The sequence below is a fragment of the Lampetra fluviatilis genome, chromosome 1 (assembly GCF_964198595.1).
Source record: "Lampetra fluviatilis chromosome 1, kcLamFluv1.1, whole genome shotgun sequence".
Classification (NCBI taxonomy): Eukaryota; Metazoa; Chordata; class Hyperoartia; order Petromyzontiformes; family Petromyzontidae; genus Lampetra; species Lampetra fluviatilis.
This window is the reverse complement of record NC_136275.1, coordinates 15,975,625-15,993,817: the sequence shown is the minus strand read 5'-3', so window position 1 is coordinate 15,993,817 and position 18,193 is coordinate 15,975,625. Positions and strand designations below refer to the sequence as shown.

At 42.0% G+C, this 18,193-nt stretch overlaps 1 protein-coding gene across 3 annotated transcripts in view; it reads right to left on the bottom strand.

The window, feature by feature from the left end:
- The window catches only part of SOAT1 (sterol O-acyltransferase 1), a 50,586-nt gene extending 35,149 nt beyond the window's left edge, over positions 1–15,437 (bottom strand). The window contains exons 1-8 of one of the 3 annotated variants that reach the window (XM_078857562.1): positions 15,029–15,324; positions 9,734–9,789; positions 4,224–4,363; positions 3,368–3,427; positions 1,900–2,007; positions 1,302–1,584; positions 626–701; positions 490–517 (exon numbers count right to left, since the gene is read on the bottom strand). In XM_078857562.1, coding sequence (XP_078713688.1) covers positions 490–517; positions 626–701; positions 1,302–1,584; positions 1,900–2,007; positions 3,368–3,427; positions 4,224–4,363; positions 9,734–9,789; positions 15,029–15,149 — 872 coding nt within the window. In that variant the 5' untranslated portion in view covers positions 15,150–15,324. Of the gene's footprint in view, positions 1–489; positions 518–625; positions 702–1,301; positions 1,585–1,899; positions 2,008–3,367; positions 3,428–4,223; positions 4,364–9,733; positions 9,790–15,028 lie in introns of all 3 variants that reach the window. The other 2 variants (XM_078857554.1, XM_078857544.1) reach the window with 2 other exon arrangements.
- Positions 15,438–18,193: the final 2,756 nt, after the last annotated feature.

The following is an 18,193-nucleotide window of genomic DNA, read 5'->3' as shown; positions in this document are numbered from 1 at the left end:
ATATGCGTATGCGGGCTATTTGCGGGAAAATACGGTATATAACATTTAGAAATGTGACTTTCTGCCATGTCATTTCAGGTTCTTTATTGCCTGCTGGACTTTTGCCATATATACTTTCTACTACGTTTAATTGCGGCCCTAAATATAGGTTTGGTATGAGTGGCCTGGAGCTCCTGCCCCTTTATTTTTTCTTTGCCTTCTTCAGCTCGTGTGAACCTTTTCAATTATCACCATAAAAACAAATAATGGTATGTCGTCAAACAGCGAAAAGGACAGCATTCAAGCACGCATACTAAATGTGCAGATGAGGCATTGCTTGGTTTAAAAATAATGCATTGAAGCATTTTAATCTTGCAGACATAAAAATAGCAAAAATTGTATCACTGATCATCATGGCAATGTCTTCTCTGAAGGGGAAATAACGGTTAACAAACCATATGGATATCAAACAATGTATTGCAATTAAATGGAGAGAAAATTAAGGCATACCTGATCACAGAGCATCTGTTCAACCCAGCTGTTTGATGGGAGATGCGTAGTTGATCAGTGTGTAATGATTAATGTGCTTTAAACACATTGTAGAACCAGTTTCAGATTTTAAAAATATTTGTTTTAACAAACTTACCTCCTTTGCAATGGCTCTGCATGATTCTTGGCACATTTTCACGCACAAATGAATGAGCTTTCATAACAAGGCGCACCTGTGGGATTACATAGAAACAAGTCATCCTGTTCCTGATTTTTAATCAGACATTTCCAAATCAAATCAGTTGGTTAGACTACCAATTGAGATAAAAAGCTAAAAGCAACTGACTGCAGTCAATTATATAAATAAAATTAAATTACCGTGTTGATGTGGCAACAAAAACCCTAAAGAAAATCATGGCAACGTCATACAAGACACGCTGTCATCAGTGGGTATAGAACTCGTGCTATAACAATGTATTTACGATTCAAGGATTAGCATTGATTCTTAAGCTTACAATACTGACATCGAATCACGTGTGTAATTTTTTTTATTTGTATACGTTCTAAGCAATAATAATTCTAAATTTTGATGCGCATTCCATCCTAGGTTCATATGATGCATGCAGCTAGAGGCAGCTATAGTAACCATAAGCTAAAACTAAGCCAATATTAATCGAAACCCTAAATCGTGACAATCCATGAAATCGGAAAAGGTGGAAGGGAAATTATTAAACGTCTCGTAGAAACAAATAAAATCTTAAATATTTGGGGATTTAGTTAACTGCATGTCACTTGGGGTTGTTTAAAATAATCCACAAAGGCAAAATAAATACCTGCTCAAGAATGAGAATGAAGCGGGAGGCTGGAGGGAGTGAATAATGCACCACGACAAAGACAGGCGTGACACCCAACCCCAGGACTTGAAAGGTGAAGTACAGCAGCCCGTAGTAGGCCGTGTAAAGGCCATGCCAGTGCACGGCTTGGTACCCAGTGCCCCAGCGGCACAGTAGCCAGTAGGGCACCAACAGTGTCCCCAGGAACATGCACAACCAAGCCCAGAGTGCTGTTGGTAGCTGCCCAAAGGCAAATACCAAAAGGTCAAAATCTAGCACCAGCCTAAATGTTGGAAGAAAAATGTCAAAATCATTTGTGTACATTTTCACAGCTTGGTAAACCACTTTTGAATGTGTTTTCAACAGAACTGTGATGTCCTCTGAAAAAATGGAAACTGCATAAATGGATACAATTATATATAAGATTGTGTCTGTGTTTATCTCCAAGCAAATGCCATTTAATGACTCCTGCCCATTGCAGTAGATTTACATAAAAGAAACCAGGTAAGCCAGATAAATGTTTTTTTAATGTTAAGAACACCATGCAAAAGTAAGTTACTGTGTATATGTGAACAAGCATGCTGCTACTATAACCCACCTTCCTTGATCGATAAAATCCACTGCGACAGTGCTAATGACGAAGAGCATCAACACCGCTATGAACATGTGGTAGATTGTTCTTACGTGGTTGATCTCAAACAGCTCACTGAAAAAAAAAACGTAATTATAAACCCAATTCGTGATGTTCCTTCCTAAATGAAATGTATAAGCTGAAAATTTTGGTAACAAAAATGCAGTGTAAGTGCCTTTGGTTCAATGGGCTTGCAATATGTAACTTTTTGATTGTAAAACTACTTAATAAAAAAAGTAATCTATAAAATCATGGTAATTTAGCATCTGATTATCGCTTCAAAACATGCTGAGTAAGGGTTATAATTATTGTTGAGGAAGATAGTGAGGTGCGGTAGAATGATCGACAATGGCAACGATGACCTCTTGAATGACCCTGACGATTACTTATCACTTGAAAAACATGTCTCACAAAGATGAGATAAGCATTGCTTTTTCTACAACAGCAGCCTTCAGTTAAAATCGTCCTAAACACGATTATAACAAAACTAGTGTTTATCTTTGTGATATATCACAATTAGTGTTAAGTTAATTCTTAAATATTCTCAAAAATGGTCCCCAACTGCAAATTTCCCTAAGCTTGATTGCACATTATTAATACTTTTTTCACAATTGCATCTCTTGCCACATTTTGGAATCATGAAACAACTCCCATACTTGGGTATGATAATTGTTTCTGCCAAGGGTAGAGAAAAATAAAAGGTGACCATTGGCAAATGTATTCATTTAAAAAATACTTTGGGACCTCATCCCTTCAACAAAATTGTTATATTCAATATAATTAAGCATAAATGTAGCAACCACACACATACATTTTAAACATGGTATCTGTTGTCAGATGCTACATACTTTGTATAGTTGAGGGTGAACACATTCTCTTTGACATCCTGTTTTGAAGCAGTATTCTAACCATTTACGGCCTTCGGCCAGGAAAATCACTAAAAAAATTGCACACGAACGACGCATTCACGCAAGCACCCGATGGTCCGTTTTGAAGTTTTACGACGAAACATCTTTTAATTGTATTATGTTTTGAATTAGATAATTTTATTTCTTCATTAAAAGCTTATATCATTTTACATCTGGAAGACTTCATTGACAACGACATTTCGTGTGAATTTTCTCTCGTCGTTAAGTAGATGGCCTTGCTGGGGGTTCGGTTCGATGCGGACTTTCACCTGTTTGGGATTGCGGGATCGAGATAAGGCGACATAGAGCTGGCCGAAGACCACCATCTGCACATCGATTCCAACGTAATCGAACGTCTGTCCCTGCGCCTCCGTCATTCATGCAGGGGGCGCGTAGGTTTGCAGCGCCCCCTGCATGAAAACGACGGAAAGTGCAGCGTTCATCACAGATAAAGTTGTGCGCTTATATAAGAGTATTCAAAGCCTCCAACGTGCTTGACGCTAAGCTGACACAAGATGAACACTTACTCAAGAACAGAGGGCCTGGGCAGAAAAAGTTTCCCTTTTTCCGGTAACGGCCGGAGGCTCCTGCACAAGAAATGAATGGGGATTTCTTAAAGATGTCTTTTAAAAAGCCACAGGAAATCAAACTTGCATGAACACCAAAGTACTGCCAGTATCTGGTCGTCACAGAGGATTATGGTCTGATTTGTTTCAACCAGAATGAATGGGGTTTACTTGACCACTGCATTCAAACTGTGGCCGTGCATTGTAGGATTATTCTGTGCTTTTGGATGCTAATTTGCATAATTTGTCAAATGTACATTTCAATATTTTAAAAGTCCACATGCATACAATCTTATTGGTTATTCTTTTCAATACCTGCTATAGTAGCAGACAGTAATGAAATGAAAAACATTACCAAGCTTGTTCCCTTATTTTAAATAGCAAGAATTAATGCTCATTTCGTGGCGCAGCTGTGACTCTGTACAATGCACATGCATACGTGGCATTAAATGCCTTTCAACGTTTAGCCGGACTAGCAAGTTTTGCACACGTGACTGCTGCGTGTCACGAAAACTATATGCACGTTCAAATGTGCAGAACAAGGTATTTTTTTGGAACCAAATGCGCTGCCATCTAACACAGCGAGATCACCCAAAAATTAAATTTTTATGAGCTGCTTTGATCAATTTGACAAGGAAGTAAATATCAAACGAAAGTGTAATTTAAAGTTTACAAATTATCACATTGGAAAAATCGTGTTATTCAGGCACTCTTAATTTTATGTTTCTCGAAATGAAGTCAACCAACTGATTTGTTTAAAAAAAAAAGGCATCAATAATACTTGAAGGAACAAAGTAAAAGCAATGCTGTCTGTTACCTGACTTTTTCAACATCACCTCCATTTTGCAAAACAGCTGCAGACTTCAAGTCAATGGTAGAGGAGGATTCTTCGATAACACTGTCAATCAACTCCGAAATTTTGCTCTCAAACTGATGAACAATTTCCTCTTTTAATTTCTGCAAAACATGCACCAAGTACTTTAGCAGCATTCATGTAGACTGAATGTATTTTGATAGCCAATGCTTTCGACATTTTGGGTTTGCCTAAATTGTAATTTTTTTAAATTATGTGTTTAGCATCGCACAATAATGATGAATAAGCATTTCCCAAAAATTATGTAACAGGGTGTATAACTTGCTGACTGCAGCTGAAGTAATAACCAATGTGTGGTTTGAAAAATCCTTTACAGGAGTACAGCAATAGCTGCATTTTAAAGTAACTCGCAATGTCTCATCCGTTTACTTAACACCACACAATTATCTATAGCTATCTATGTATATTAATACAAAACTTTTTTGTGAATTCACTTCTCGTTTTGCCTTTCTGTCATGGAGACTGTTTGACCATACTTCACAATGCTGGTAAAGTAAATATAATTGATTTTTTTAAGTCCATTAGAAAACGTTGTTTTAATTTAATTCTCACGAGGACCCATGGTGTTAAGCACAATCTCCAACCCTTATTGCTCTGGCAATCTACGTACTACGAGGGCCCCATTGTTTGCCTATTATACATGTCTATATTTTGAGGCCGTGTTATTGACGCATGTGTTTAGTTTTTCTTTTGTAATCGTGCTGGTCAGTGTGGGTTAACGGCAGCGAGGGGGCAGGGAATGGCCAGAACCAGTTGAAATGTAACTCATTACTTGTTAGCTGTGGCAATGATCAAACAAAGGTGGCTAGGTTCACAATGTAGTGAGTACACTATAATTTACTCCACTGTACTTTGAACTCACTGAACTCCCACACCCTGTGTACTTTTTATTAGTATTTACCAACGCAGCAAGGCCAACAGCAAGTTTATTAGCAAACAATAAACACTTGAGATATGTAAGATGAAACTATCCAAGTTGGAACCTCTGGCTACATTTATGAAAACGATTAACCTGCCAAAACATAATAAACGTGTTTACAATCATATCTAATGCGTCAGTATGTTTTATAGCCATGAGGCCAAAACAATGCAAGAATAAACATATTCCAATAAGGTATTCCCATATGTGGTGAAGCTTTGCTCTCTTTTTTTGCCCCATAAGTTCACCATCATGGGAAAACAAATACCAATTCTGTGACTGGAGAGATGACCAACTGAGAAAAACAAATGTGTGAATTTTCACAAAATGGTGTCCACATAAACTTGATAAACAGCTCAAGTTGGACGTGATGTTCTACAGTTTCATTTTATTTCTACCTATGTGACTTTACCGAAAGAACCAAAGAGTATGTGTGTGCATACAAGTAGGCCTCGGCAAGGTAAGGTAAAAGTTAAAAGGTAAAAACAATGAGCCTACCTTTACCCTACCTTTTACCTTACCACAATACAATCACTCTACCCTACCTTTTACCCTTCAGCAGGTAAGGTAAAAAGCAACGAGCTTACCTTTACCCTACCTTTTAGCCTTACCCCATACTAATTACCCGATTACAGGGTAATTACTAGGGAACTACAGATGAACAAGGTTTATAACGGTAAATGCTAGGTAGAGCGCTTTATTTATATAGAATACTCTCGATGATTCCAATTTTACACGCTTGTTGTCGTTGTTGTCATTGTTGTTGTCGTCGTCGTTGTTGTTGTCGTCGTTGTTGTATACTCAAATCTTGTAACTCAATTTTTACCCACTTCCTGTGGTATCGACTGCAAACTTGGTATACTTATGTCATACTGATGACAATATATTCTATCATAAAATAAATACGTTTTTAACATAATTTTTTATGTTATGTTTCGGCTTGGGTCTAATTGTCCACAGTCAACTGACGTTGGCTGTAAATCACCACGGCCCCTTACGTTGTGGCAGGCTTCGGGGCCACTTCCTGGAGTCGTGGAGTTCTGCCATTACTCGTACATTTCATAAAAGCGTGTTTTTTTAAAATTTTTTTAAATATTACTTATTAAATGGAGGCCACGGACTGCGCCACGGAGCTTTTAGCGGTAAACAAGGCACCGTATTTACCGGGTAATACTTCACGCTACCTTTACCCTACCGGGTAATTCTTCCGACCTACCTTTACCCTACCCTTTACCTTACCCCTTGGCATGTCGACACCTTTACCTTTACCCTTTTACCCGGTAAAAAGGGTAAATTATCTTACCTTGCCGAGGCCTACATACAAGTGCGATACAGTGCTGTAACTAAGAAGATTAGATTTGCATCTTTCCAGTTTTTTTTCAAACTGTGTTGGTTACAAACTTGTAGATAACTTTGACCAGTTTATTTCATTCCCTTCACAGATGATTATGAATTACGAAGCTGAGGGCTGTATGAGATCTGTAACTTGGTACCCAGGGGCCACGTTTGTACCCTGTGGGCCTGTTTCTCTGCATATCTTTCTGTTCCCCTTTACAGTACTGAGTTTCCAAATCAATGTTTTTGTTCAAGACCAGTGATTTTCTAATGGCCTAGTCATTTAAAATGTGTTTTTTTTAAGGAATTATAGGAAACTATTAGAAAAGTCAAGAAAGATACGTTTTACGAGAATAAAGGTAACATACAGTTGATTTGCTAAAGCAAAAAAAAAATATTTTAAGGGACAGAATTGTAAAAGAATATCAGAGTATATGAAAATAGACAGTCATGGCCTCAGATACATTGTAAGCTGTGGTTGTGAGCACTGTAGAAAGCACCAAGAAGGCATCATGAGCATATTGGGATACTCAGACATAAGAAAACATACATAAGTTATAGACATCTCTTTGATTGTTAAGAAATGTAAGTGGTCTTGGTAAGGAAGCATCATGGCTATTTATTAGGAACTAGCAGGAAGTACCCAGCTTTGCCCGGGGGAAAATATATATTTAAAAACTTGTCTTCTCTTAAAAACATAACATATACATACACAAATCCAAAGCTATTATAAAAGCCTGCTGTTCCGTTTGTCCATTTGTCCATCAACCAAATTATAAGAGCCTTACTGAAGGCCTGAATCAAAAAGTAATAGAAAGTTGGGGGCAAATAGTTGATTTAAAAGGTTTCCAAAAGTTGTCGACCCCCCACCCAATTTTTATTTTGTAGGCATATATACCTACACACCCTCCATATAAGTCAGCTGTATCTAGTGACTCTACAGTAGTATCTACTGACTCTACAGTAATATCTGCTGACTTTATAGTAGTATCTACTGACTATAGTAGCATCTACTGACTCTATATTAGTTTCTACTGGCTTTACAGTAGCATCAACTGACTTTACAGTAGTATCTACCGACTCTACAGTAGTAACTACTGACTACAGTAGTATCTACTAACTCTGCAGTAGTATCTAGCCAAACTTGATTTGAAGCTTTCGTGACTGCAGGAATTACTCTTAATGTTCTTTCAGTAAAGTCACGTACAAAGAAAATAAATTAAATAATAGAGTACGACGTTTCGATTGCGACAAGCAACCGTCATCAGGTAGAACTAAATTTGAGAGAGAGACAAAACACAGACACAGAGACACACAGACAGACACACAAGCAGAGAGAGACAACACAGACACACAGAGAGAGACACACAACATAGACACAGAGGCTTGTGTGTCTCCCTGATGACGGTTGCTTGTGTTGCAATAGAAACGTCTACGCTATTATTCAATTTATTTCCTTTCTACGTGACTTTACCGAAAGAACATTAAGAGTAGTATCTACCCACTATACAATAGTATCTACCGACATTACAGTGGCACCCAGTGACTCTACAGTAGCATCTACCAATTCTACAGTAGTAACTACTGACTCTCAGTAATAACTAGTGACTCTACAGTAGTATTCACTGACTCTATAGTAGTAACTGCAAACATTGGGGTGGGGGGAGAAGAGGACATCACACTGTTCAGGATTTACCTCCGCGTGTGTTTGTGCAGCAGTAACTGTGCTTGATTTTTTCTTTTTGGGATTTTTAATGCGAAGGAGAACCTCCTTCCCGTCACCGCTCGGCAAGCTCGTTTGCTTGGCTAGGGGCAACCGCGAGTCGGTGTTTCCGAGCATGCGCAGATGCGTGCACAAAGCACGCTCAGTGTGTTGTATCTGTGTACTTTGTAGAAACATAAACCCAATAGTTTGTCAGTTAAAAGCGTTACAAAGATAGGCGTGCACAGAGAGACAGACAGACAGACAAAAAGTGACGTTTATAGGTAAGATGGTGTCCAATGGTCGAGACTGATGATGGAATCGTAGGCAAATGAAGAATATATGTTCAACAGCATGACTACCATGGTGATGGAATATCTCCATATCGCTCTCCAAGTCTGCATTTGTCTCTCTTTCTCTGTACCACTTTCAATTTTTCTGTTGTCGCTCTGCAAGCTGTGTCATTAATTATTTCTCATGGTCTCATGTTGTCGTCTCCCTGTGACTTTGTCTGGGGTACTACATGATATTGAGACCACACTGTACCCAGGGCCTGCGAAAAAAACTTCCTCAGCTGCAGGTGCTGTAACTACACACCCGTGCCCTTGTCAACAACAAATCAATGAAAGCAATGTTTGTGGTCCAACAAAGAAATCTGTTACTAGTACATTGTTGTCGATTGATTTATTGATTTCTGCAAGGTGATGGGGAATAACGGTTGAGTGTTCAAGCTAGCATAACACTATATAGCAAGCGTGAAATAATTAATTGATTAACCTGGTTCTTTTTCCCACGATATGCACATCGAATCGCTCAAGTGAGAATTAATCAATTGTTTTATATATGTTGTATTTGGTTCCAAATGCACCATGACATTAATTTTATTTTTTAATCAATTCTTGAACTGAATCACAACCTCGAAATATAATTATTCTCTAATTATGACATGCCTGTTATGCAGTTTTAGCTTTGTCTGTCACACTGATCTTTTTATGTCATATTCTGTCCTAGATTATCTATTGTTATACTGTATATCGAGAAGCAAAATACCAAAAACTTATATGAAACCATTTTGGGTTGTGTTGAGAAGACTGCTCAAGTAGGTTTGTGTTGCTGTAAAAATGGTCACGTTAAGTCACATTTTAAATACAAACTCTCTTGCAATGAGGCACTATCATTATGGCAAATCCACAGTAACTTAAAAAAAACACTTGTAGCCTCACTGGACTTTTACTTTTAACAATTAGATATGCTTGTCCTGGAATGTTATGGTTGATAGTGTTTGGGTACTATATCTTATCACGAGTACATACATGCATTACGGAATTTGTTAAAGGATATACAAAAGCAACAAAGCACTGATGAACAATGTGTTTTGAAGTATGAGCATAATGTATCAAACTCACTCCATCACTCTACCACAACTGTGTTTTCATCATTCTGTATTTGGATCCAAGGTAGAAAGTGTATAAAAAGTTTCAATAACTTTTACTTTACCTCTAATTTTGTTGGCAATGGTTTGTAAAGCTTAGAAGAAGCGTGATTCTTCTCTGCTGCAACAGAACAATAAATACTTCGATGTCAGACAATTTTTACAATGTATGATATACATATAATTATACAATGATTTAATCACAGGATATATACAAACGTGCATTGAAATATGGCGTGGGTATTCATTGCTTTTATAAGGTCAACACCCCTAAAAACGTGGCAGTATTTTTGCATTAAACACACCACACCCTTGGCTTTTAAAGTCAAATCAAAGTGGTTCCCTTTTCAAGCGAGTCATAAGGCAACAGCTTCCATGTAAAGGCTAGATCATCTGTCGGAAGTCCAGTTGCATTTCCCACAAAGTTGTATTCATTTATCGACCCTGGCCATAGGATTTACAGAGGCAGACGCTGACCGTAATTTGAACTCGCAGCCTTTTGGTGACTGCTCTATCCAAAGGTTACCATCTAGCCACGTGTGTCCATTCTGAGGCCTTCTATATATATCTTTGCACATGTAAAGCCCTTTTGTCAATCCACTACTGAATGAGGGACTCCAAACATCATTCGTGTTGTGGAGGCTGTTTCACCATACTGTACTTCCAACATACGAGCAGGCAAAGGCAGGAAGTGTACATGTGGGAACACAAGTGCTGCACAGTACAATGGATTTTGCTAGTTATATACGTTGTACATAGCAGTAGATTTCGAACACATCACCAATTTGTGTGCTAAACAAAAAATCAGAATACATGCTGAGAGTAGCCGTACTATACAAAAACTCACATCATTACACTTTAGGATGTTTTAATCTTTACAAGGTATTGTTTTTACGTTTACGGCCATGAACATGTCATCAGTCACACTTGTCGAATCGTCAAGCATATTCAAAGCTTATCGTCGTCATAAACAGGTTATACAAGAGTTGGAGAAAGCAACTATTATTTTATGGGATCAGTGTGGAAAAAACACCCATATGTTTAAGTGTAGCAAAACAAATTGTCACACTGCTTATGAAAACTAAAAAAAAAATCACAAAGTACAGGATGACCTTTTTATATTCAGTACATCACTGAGATAGCAAGGACCTCAGTTTATGCACCACGAAATGCTGCAAGCAAATCAGACTGGCGATGTATGCAAAAGTGCATCGGGTGAGTGTTAAAAGATATACAAGTACTGTTGAGTAATGAGATTGCAGGATCGTGAAAAGATGTTGACCTCTTGGACGTCTGAATACAGCTGCGGATTATGGCTGCTGATGATAATTTAATTGGTGGGAGACGTGTAGAGGTTTCGAATAAAAAAAAAAATTCTCTCTCATTTCTCCCTAACAATTTAGTGGAATATTCTGACTCACTGTATAGCTACCATTTGAGAATGCAGACAAGTACAGTTTCTATGTTAATGACTGTTTACAGATGATACGGAAGTGCACATTGTACTTTTAAATCCTGGAGTTAAAATGGCCTTGGTCAAAACAGCTCGTTACCTTGTAAAGGACACGGGGTGCCTAACACTTGCAGGAATGGCTGAGAGCGAAACATGGGAGAGGGTGGGGTTACATGACCTTCCACTTACAAATAAACATTAGAGGATGCAATCCAAGTGTGATTATACTGTGTTTTTTTTGTACAGTTTAGAACGGTCGTCACACAGCTACAACTTCACAGTTATTTAAAATCCTTTATTTTACGAGATAAACCATGAGATTTGTTTTTATCAAAACGGCACCACATTGCAAACGTTTACACCACCCAAGTAACTGGGTGGTAATAAAATAGGAATTTGTAGTCTTTTATCAATCTACAGTTGGATAAATGCCTCCCCGACGCCTTTGGAACATGGGGTTCTTTAACCATACTTCACCACGCTGGTCTGTGTGCAAGATGGTGAATATGAAGATGCATCACACGCTCAGTTATGCTCATTAGCCGTGACCTGGAATCAAACTCGGGTGGCTTGGATTAAATGCACAGCTTGTGACTTGATTATGGCTGATGATGATTGAGATCGGTGGGAAACATGTAGAGGCTTTGAATTAAACTGTTGCTGCTCCACCCAAAACATAAATTATGACAGCGATTGATGTTTCAAAACTTATTACACCAACGCCTTAGTTTTTAGACTTATTGGAGGGCAGCCTACAAAATGCATGCCCATACAGGGAGTACGAAAATCAATAAATAACGAACGTTATTTTTAAAGGTGCTTTGCCAAAATATGTTTCTGTATTCTGAGTTCATTATTTAGAGACAATATATTTAAGGTAGTGGCTTGGTGCGCATTCCATGCTCCGTGCAGTCCCGGAAAATAAGACGCACTCTTCCCCCTATATTTTAAAGCAAAAGAGATGATAATAGGTTTTCCCCATATTTTCTGGCAACAAAACAGGTTTTAAGATGTTAAAATACCAAACTGAAATCTTTTACAAGGAATCATGTCTGCATTAACCACAATGAATGCAAACAAAAAACATACTCTGATAATATATACATTGTCCTTGAAACTAATTGGTCCACACCAGAAGGTATGTTGGCGTCCTCTGGTCTAACACCGTTCGAGACGAGGCTCAAACGAAAGCTGTCTCTGGTGTGGACCATTCTGACCACAACAAGCATTGTGGTTAATGCAGACATGATTCCTTGTAAAAGATTTCAGTTTGGTGCTTTAACATCTTAACACCTGTTTTATTGCCAGAAAAAAGGGGAAACCCTATTATCATATTTTGGTACTGGCAATGGAGGTCCCATGATGCAAAGGGGATGAGTCTTATAATGCAGTACGTGTGCGACCAAGGCGTCTTATAATCCAGAGATAAAAGAACAGTACTTCTAGAACAGCTTAAACATTTTTAAGTGCCGAGAAGTTTACAAGCCAATGATGATACTTGAACAGTATAACTGGACTGATCTGCAGTATGAGCCTTAGTCGTCAGCATTTTAGGATCACGCGAAACTTAACTTGCAGATCAAACTATAATTACACTAACTGTTATTCATATTCTTAGGTTTTTTCGGTAAAGTCACGTAGGTAAAAAACATTAAAAAAGTAAAATAAAATAAAAATCACGACGTTTCGGAGGCAACACAAGCTTCCGTCTTCAGGTGGTACCGTCACAGCCACGACAGCTGTATCAAGTAAATGAGAGATTGCAGGAGCTACCACTCCGTTTATATAATGGTTGGAGAAGGTGGTGGGGCAAGGGCCGCATACTTTTTATTAATATGGTAAGGTGAGGCTTAAGACTAAGAATAGACTGCATAACAAAGGCTGAGCCTTTGTTATGGAGAGGTGCGGTTTGTGACGCGACCTGGGACAAGGAGACCACCACTAAACATGGTAAAACTGTAATGGTTGTCTGTCAAATAAGATTGTCAAATAAGTGTAGTTAAATCTTTTTTGCATGGTTAATCACACCTTTCCAATGATTACTCAGTTTGTAACCGTCATCACGATTGAAATTATGTCTGTGTTTGTATATTTGTATGGCTTCGTGTACAAACCTTTGATGGTAGCCAGGAGGTTTGCAGAGAACCTTGGTCTCGGAAAATACAATTTCATGAGAGCCCACCGAGTTGTAGCAATGATCGGCAACGGTGGGCTCTCATGAAATTGTTATGCAGTCTATTCTTAGTCTTAAGCCTCACCTTACCATATTAATAAAAAGTATGCGGCCCTTGCCCCACCACCTTCTTCAACCATTATATAAACGGAGTGGTAGCTCCTGCAATCTCTCATTTACTTGATACAGCTGTCGTGGCTGTGACGGTACCACCTGAAGACGGAAGCTTGTGTTGCCTCCGAAACGTCGTGATTTTTATTTTATTTTACTTTTTAAATGTTTTTTACCTACGTGACTTTACCGAAAAAACCTAAGAATATAATCATTGCAGTCACGACAGCTTCAAATCTAGAATACACTAACTGTTTACATAGTTCTTGACGAATTTATTTCAACATTTACAAATCGATCAAATTCCATTGAAAACTGTGCTTCATAGTCATTTATACATACGGTAACATGAATGAGAACTTCACTTCAGTTTTAGGGAGGAAAATTAGTTGTCCCGTGATTCATTAACGTAACCCAATGCCCTCTCCCTCCTGACTCAACCAGCTCCTCGCGACTAATTATTTGTGTGACTCTCTCCTTTGTCTCGTATGCCCTCCCACCTCCTCCTCCTATTCTATTACCACCATTCCCTTTCTCCGACCTGAGTCTCGCAGTACTGTCCATCATGTTCCTCCAGTCTCATCTTTCTTCCTCCTCTAATCATCTATTGAGCCGTTATCTCCCCTGCCCAACTCCGTCTCTCTCACATTCCTCCCAGCTTATCATATCCGCCGCACCCTCCCCAGCATAACCAGTTCGACCCAGTCTGTCCTTTTCCTCAAAATAAACTTTAATTAACTCCCCTCTGCCGACTTACTCCACTAACCCTCCCTCAGATTCTACATTTGTAGTCTCCCCTTATTGTCCACCCTCTATTTCTCAGTGCCCACCAGACACCCCCACTCTCCCACGGCCCCCCACTGTTTATTTCATACTCCCAGTCCCCACAACCCCCCTTTACCGTTTACACCCATCCCCACAGTTTACCTCAAACCCGCAGCCCGCTTGACTTTTTATCCCATTCTCCCAGTCCTCAAGGGCCCCCCACAGTTTACCTCATATCTGCAGCCCCCCTGACTTTGTATCCCATTCTCACAGTCCTCACGGGCCCCCCACAGTTTACCTCATACCTGCAGCCCCCCTGACTTTTTATCACATTCTCAGTCCTCACGGGCCCCCCAGTTTACCTCATACCCGCAGCCCCCTGACTTTTATCCCATTCTCCCAGTCCTCAAGGGGCCCCACACAGTTTACCTCATATCCACAGCCCCCCTAACTTATCCCATTCTCCCAGTCCTCACGGGCCCCCCACAGTTTACCCCATACCTGCAGCCCCCCTGACTTTTATCCCATTCTCCCAGTCCTCACGGGCCCCCCCACAGTTCACCTCATACCCACAGCCCCCCTGACTTTTCATCCCATTCTCCCAGTCCTCAAGGGCCCCCCCCCCCCCAGTTTACCTCATACCCACAGCCCCCCTAACTTATCCCATTCTCCCAGTCCTCACGGGCCCCCACAGTTTACCCCATACCCCACTGCCGCGCAGTATTTCTCCCGGACTCCCATCCCCAAGGCCCCTGATTTACACCGTACCCACAAATTCCCCTAGGGGTCCCACCGACCTGAATGTTTACCCCATTCCCGCCGCGGGATCCGCACGGGTGACCCACCCCCACCCCGTACCACTCGACTTGGCCCCAGCCTTCGTCTCCTCGGACGCCGCCGCCGTCAACGTCGCCGCGGTCGCCGCTTGAGAGCGGCTGCTGCCTCTTCGCCGAGCCTGCGCCTTTCCGCCAGACGCCATCGCCGCCGTTCCCCTCCGCACACCACAACACACACTATTACAATGATACCCCCGGCTGGCTGTCGAGTGGGCCCTGAGTTGCCGGTTACCCACCGCGTCCCGGTTCGCCGCCGGAGCCGAAAACAATGTTACTGCTACAGCGGCAACACCGCACCACCCCCACCCACCCACCAACTTTCACGTCGACGATTCCGCGACACGACAAAGCCAGCGGCCATGTGCCTAGAGAGTAACTGCGACGCCCGTTCAAATCGACGGGTGATTACGTCGGCGAAATGTGATGACGTGCGGATGAGTGCGCGTGGTGGGCCCCTTGGTAAGATGGCGACTACATCCGGACACCCCCTCCCGGACACCCCCCTCCTCCAACCCCCCCCTTCAACCCCCCCCAGCCCCGGACACCCCCCCCCTCCAACCACCCCCCGGACATCCCCCCCTCGAACCACCACCCCCCCGGAGACCCCCCCGCCAACCACCCCCCGCCTCCAACCACCCCCCCCATCCAACCCCCCCCATCCAACCACCCCTCCCGGACAACCCCCCCCCCCCCGGACATCCCCCCCCCCCCCGGACTACCCCCCCCCCCGGACATCCCCCTCTAACCACCCCCCGAACCCCCCCCCCTCCAACCACCCCCCTCCAACCACCCCCCCGGACCCCCCCCCCTCTCCAACCACCTCCCCCCGGACACCCCTCTCGAACCACCCCCCTCCGGACACCCTTCCCCTGGACCCCCCCCTCCAATCACCCCCCGGACACCGCCCTCCAACCACACCCCCCCAGACCCCCCCCTCCAACCACCTCCCCGGACACCGCCCTCCAACCACCCCCCCCCCGGACACCCCCCTCCAACCACCCCCCCCCCGGACACCGCCCTCCAACCACCCCCTGCCTCGGACGCCGCCCCCCCAACTGTCGGCCACGTGAAAGTTCCAAGTCGTCAAGTTCAAGTTCATTTATTAGGTACTAGCGGAAGTACCCGGCGTTGCCCGGGTGAAAAATATATTTCTTAAAAACCTTACATATATACACAGATACTAAGGTATTGTCAAAGCCTGGTGGGCCATTTGTACATTTCTATACCAACAAATGTATAAGAGGCTTGCACAAGTCCAAAAAGTGGTAGAAAGTGTGGGGTAAATAGTTGATGTAAAAGGTTTCAGAAAATTGTGGACCCCCCCCCCTCCTCAAAAAATATATTTACCCCTTGTAGGTATATATACCTACACACCTTACATACAACAGAGCAAGTAGTATCTATTGACTCTGTAGTAGTATCTACTGACTGTACCGTAGTATCTACTGAGCCAGTAGTAGCTACTGACTGTGTAGTAGTATTTAGCAGAGGTGGGACAAAGTCATTGTTATGCAAGTCCAAGTCGAGTCGCAAGTCATCAAATTCATGACTCGAGTCTGACTCGAGTCCAAGTCACATGACTCGAGTCCACATCTCATAGGTGGGACAAAGTCATTGTTATGCAAGTCCAAGTCGAGTCGCAAGTCATCAAATTCATGACTCGAGTCTGACTCGAGTCCAAGTCACATGACTCGAGTCCACACCTCTGGTATTTAGTGACTGTAGTAACTACTGACCATAGTAGGATTTACTGGGCCTACAGTAGTATCTACCGACTATATAGTCGTAACGACTAACTGTATAGTATCTGCTGACTCTATAGTAGTATCCACTGACTATAGTAGTAACTACTAACTCTATAGCAGTATCTACTCACTCTATAATAGTATCTACTGAGAATATGAATCCTTGCAGTCACGAAAGCTTCAAATCTAGAAGTATCTACTGACTCTAGTAGCTACTCACCGTGGTAGTATGTACTGACTGTATAGTAGTATATACTGACTGTAGCAGTATTGACTGACTGTAGTGGTATATACTGACTGTTTTAGTATCTACTAACTCTATATAGCAGTATCTACCAACTCGATAGCAGTATCTACTATCAATACAGCAGTTTATACCAACTGAGATGGTACCTGCTATCACTACAGCAGTGCATACTGACTGGTGGTACCTGCTATTATTACAGCAGTACATACTGTGTTGGTACCTGCTATGATTACAGCAGTGCATATTGTGGTGGTACCTGCTATGATTACAGCAGTGCATATTGTGGTGGTACCTGCTATGATTACAGCAGTGCATACTGCTGTGTTGGTACATGTTATGATTACAGCAGTGCAAATTGTGGTGGAACCTGCTATGATTACAGCAGTGCATATTGTGGTGGAACCTGCTATGATTACGGCAGTGCATATTGTGGTGGTACCTGCTATGATTACAGCAATGCATACTGACTGTGGTGGTACCTGCTATGATTACAGCAGTGCATACTGCTGTGGTGATACCTGCTATGATTACAGCAGTGCATACTGACTGTGGTGTTAGATTCTATGATTACAGCAGTGCATACTGACTGTGGTTGTACATACTATGATTACAGCAGTGCATATTGTGATGGTATCTGCTATGATGAGAGGAGTACATATTGTGGTGGTGGAACCTGCTATGATGGCAGCAGTACATACCGAGTGCGGTGGTACCTGCGATGATGACATCAGTACATACTGTGGTGGTGGTACCTGTTCTGATGAGAGCAGTACATACTGTGGTGGTGGTACCTATGATTACAGCAGTGCATGTTGACTGTACTCACCACTCACCCTCACCATTCACCACTCACCCTCACCATTCACCCTCACCACTCACCACTAACCACTCTCTCACCCCTCACCACTCACCCTCACTACTCACCACTCATCCTCACCAATCACCACTGACCAATCACCACTCACCCTCACCACTCACTCACCATTCACCCCTCACCTTCACCACTCACCACTCACGCTCACCACTCACCGTCACCACTCACGCTCACCACTCACCCTCACCCTCCCCACTCACTAATCACCACTCACAACCGCCACTCACCCTCACCACTCACCCTAACCACTCACCCTCACCACTCACTCTCACCACTCACCCTCACCACCCACCCTCACAACAACCACTCACCCTCACCGCT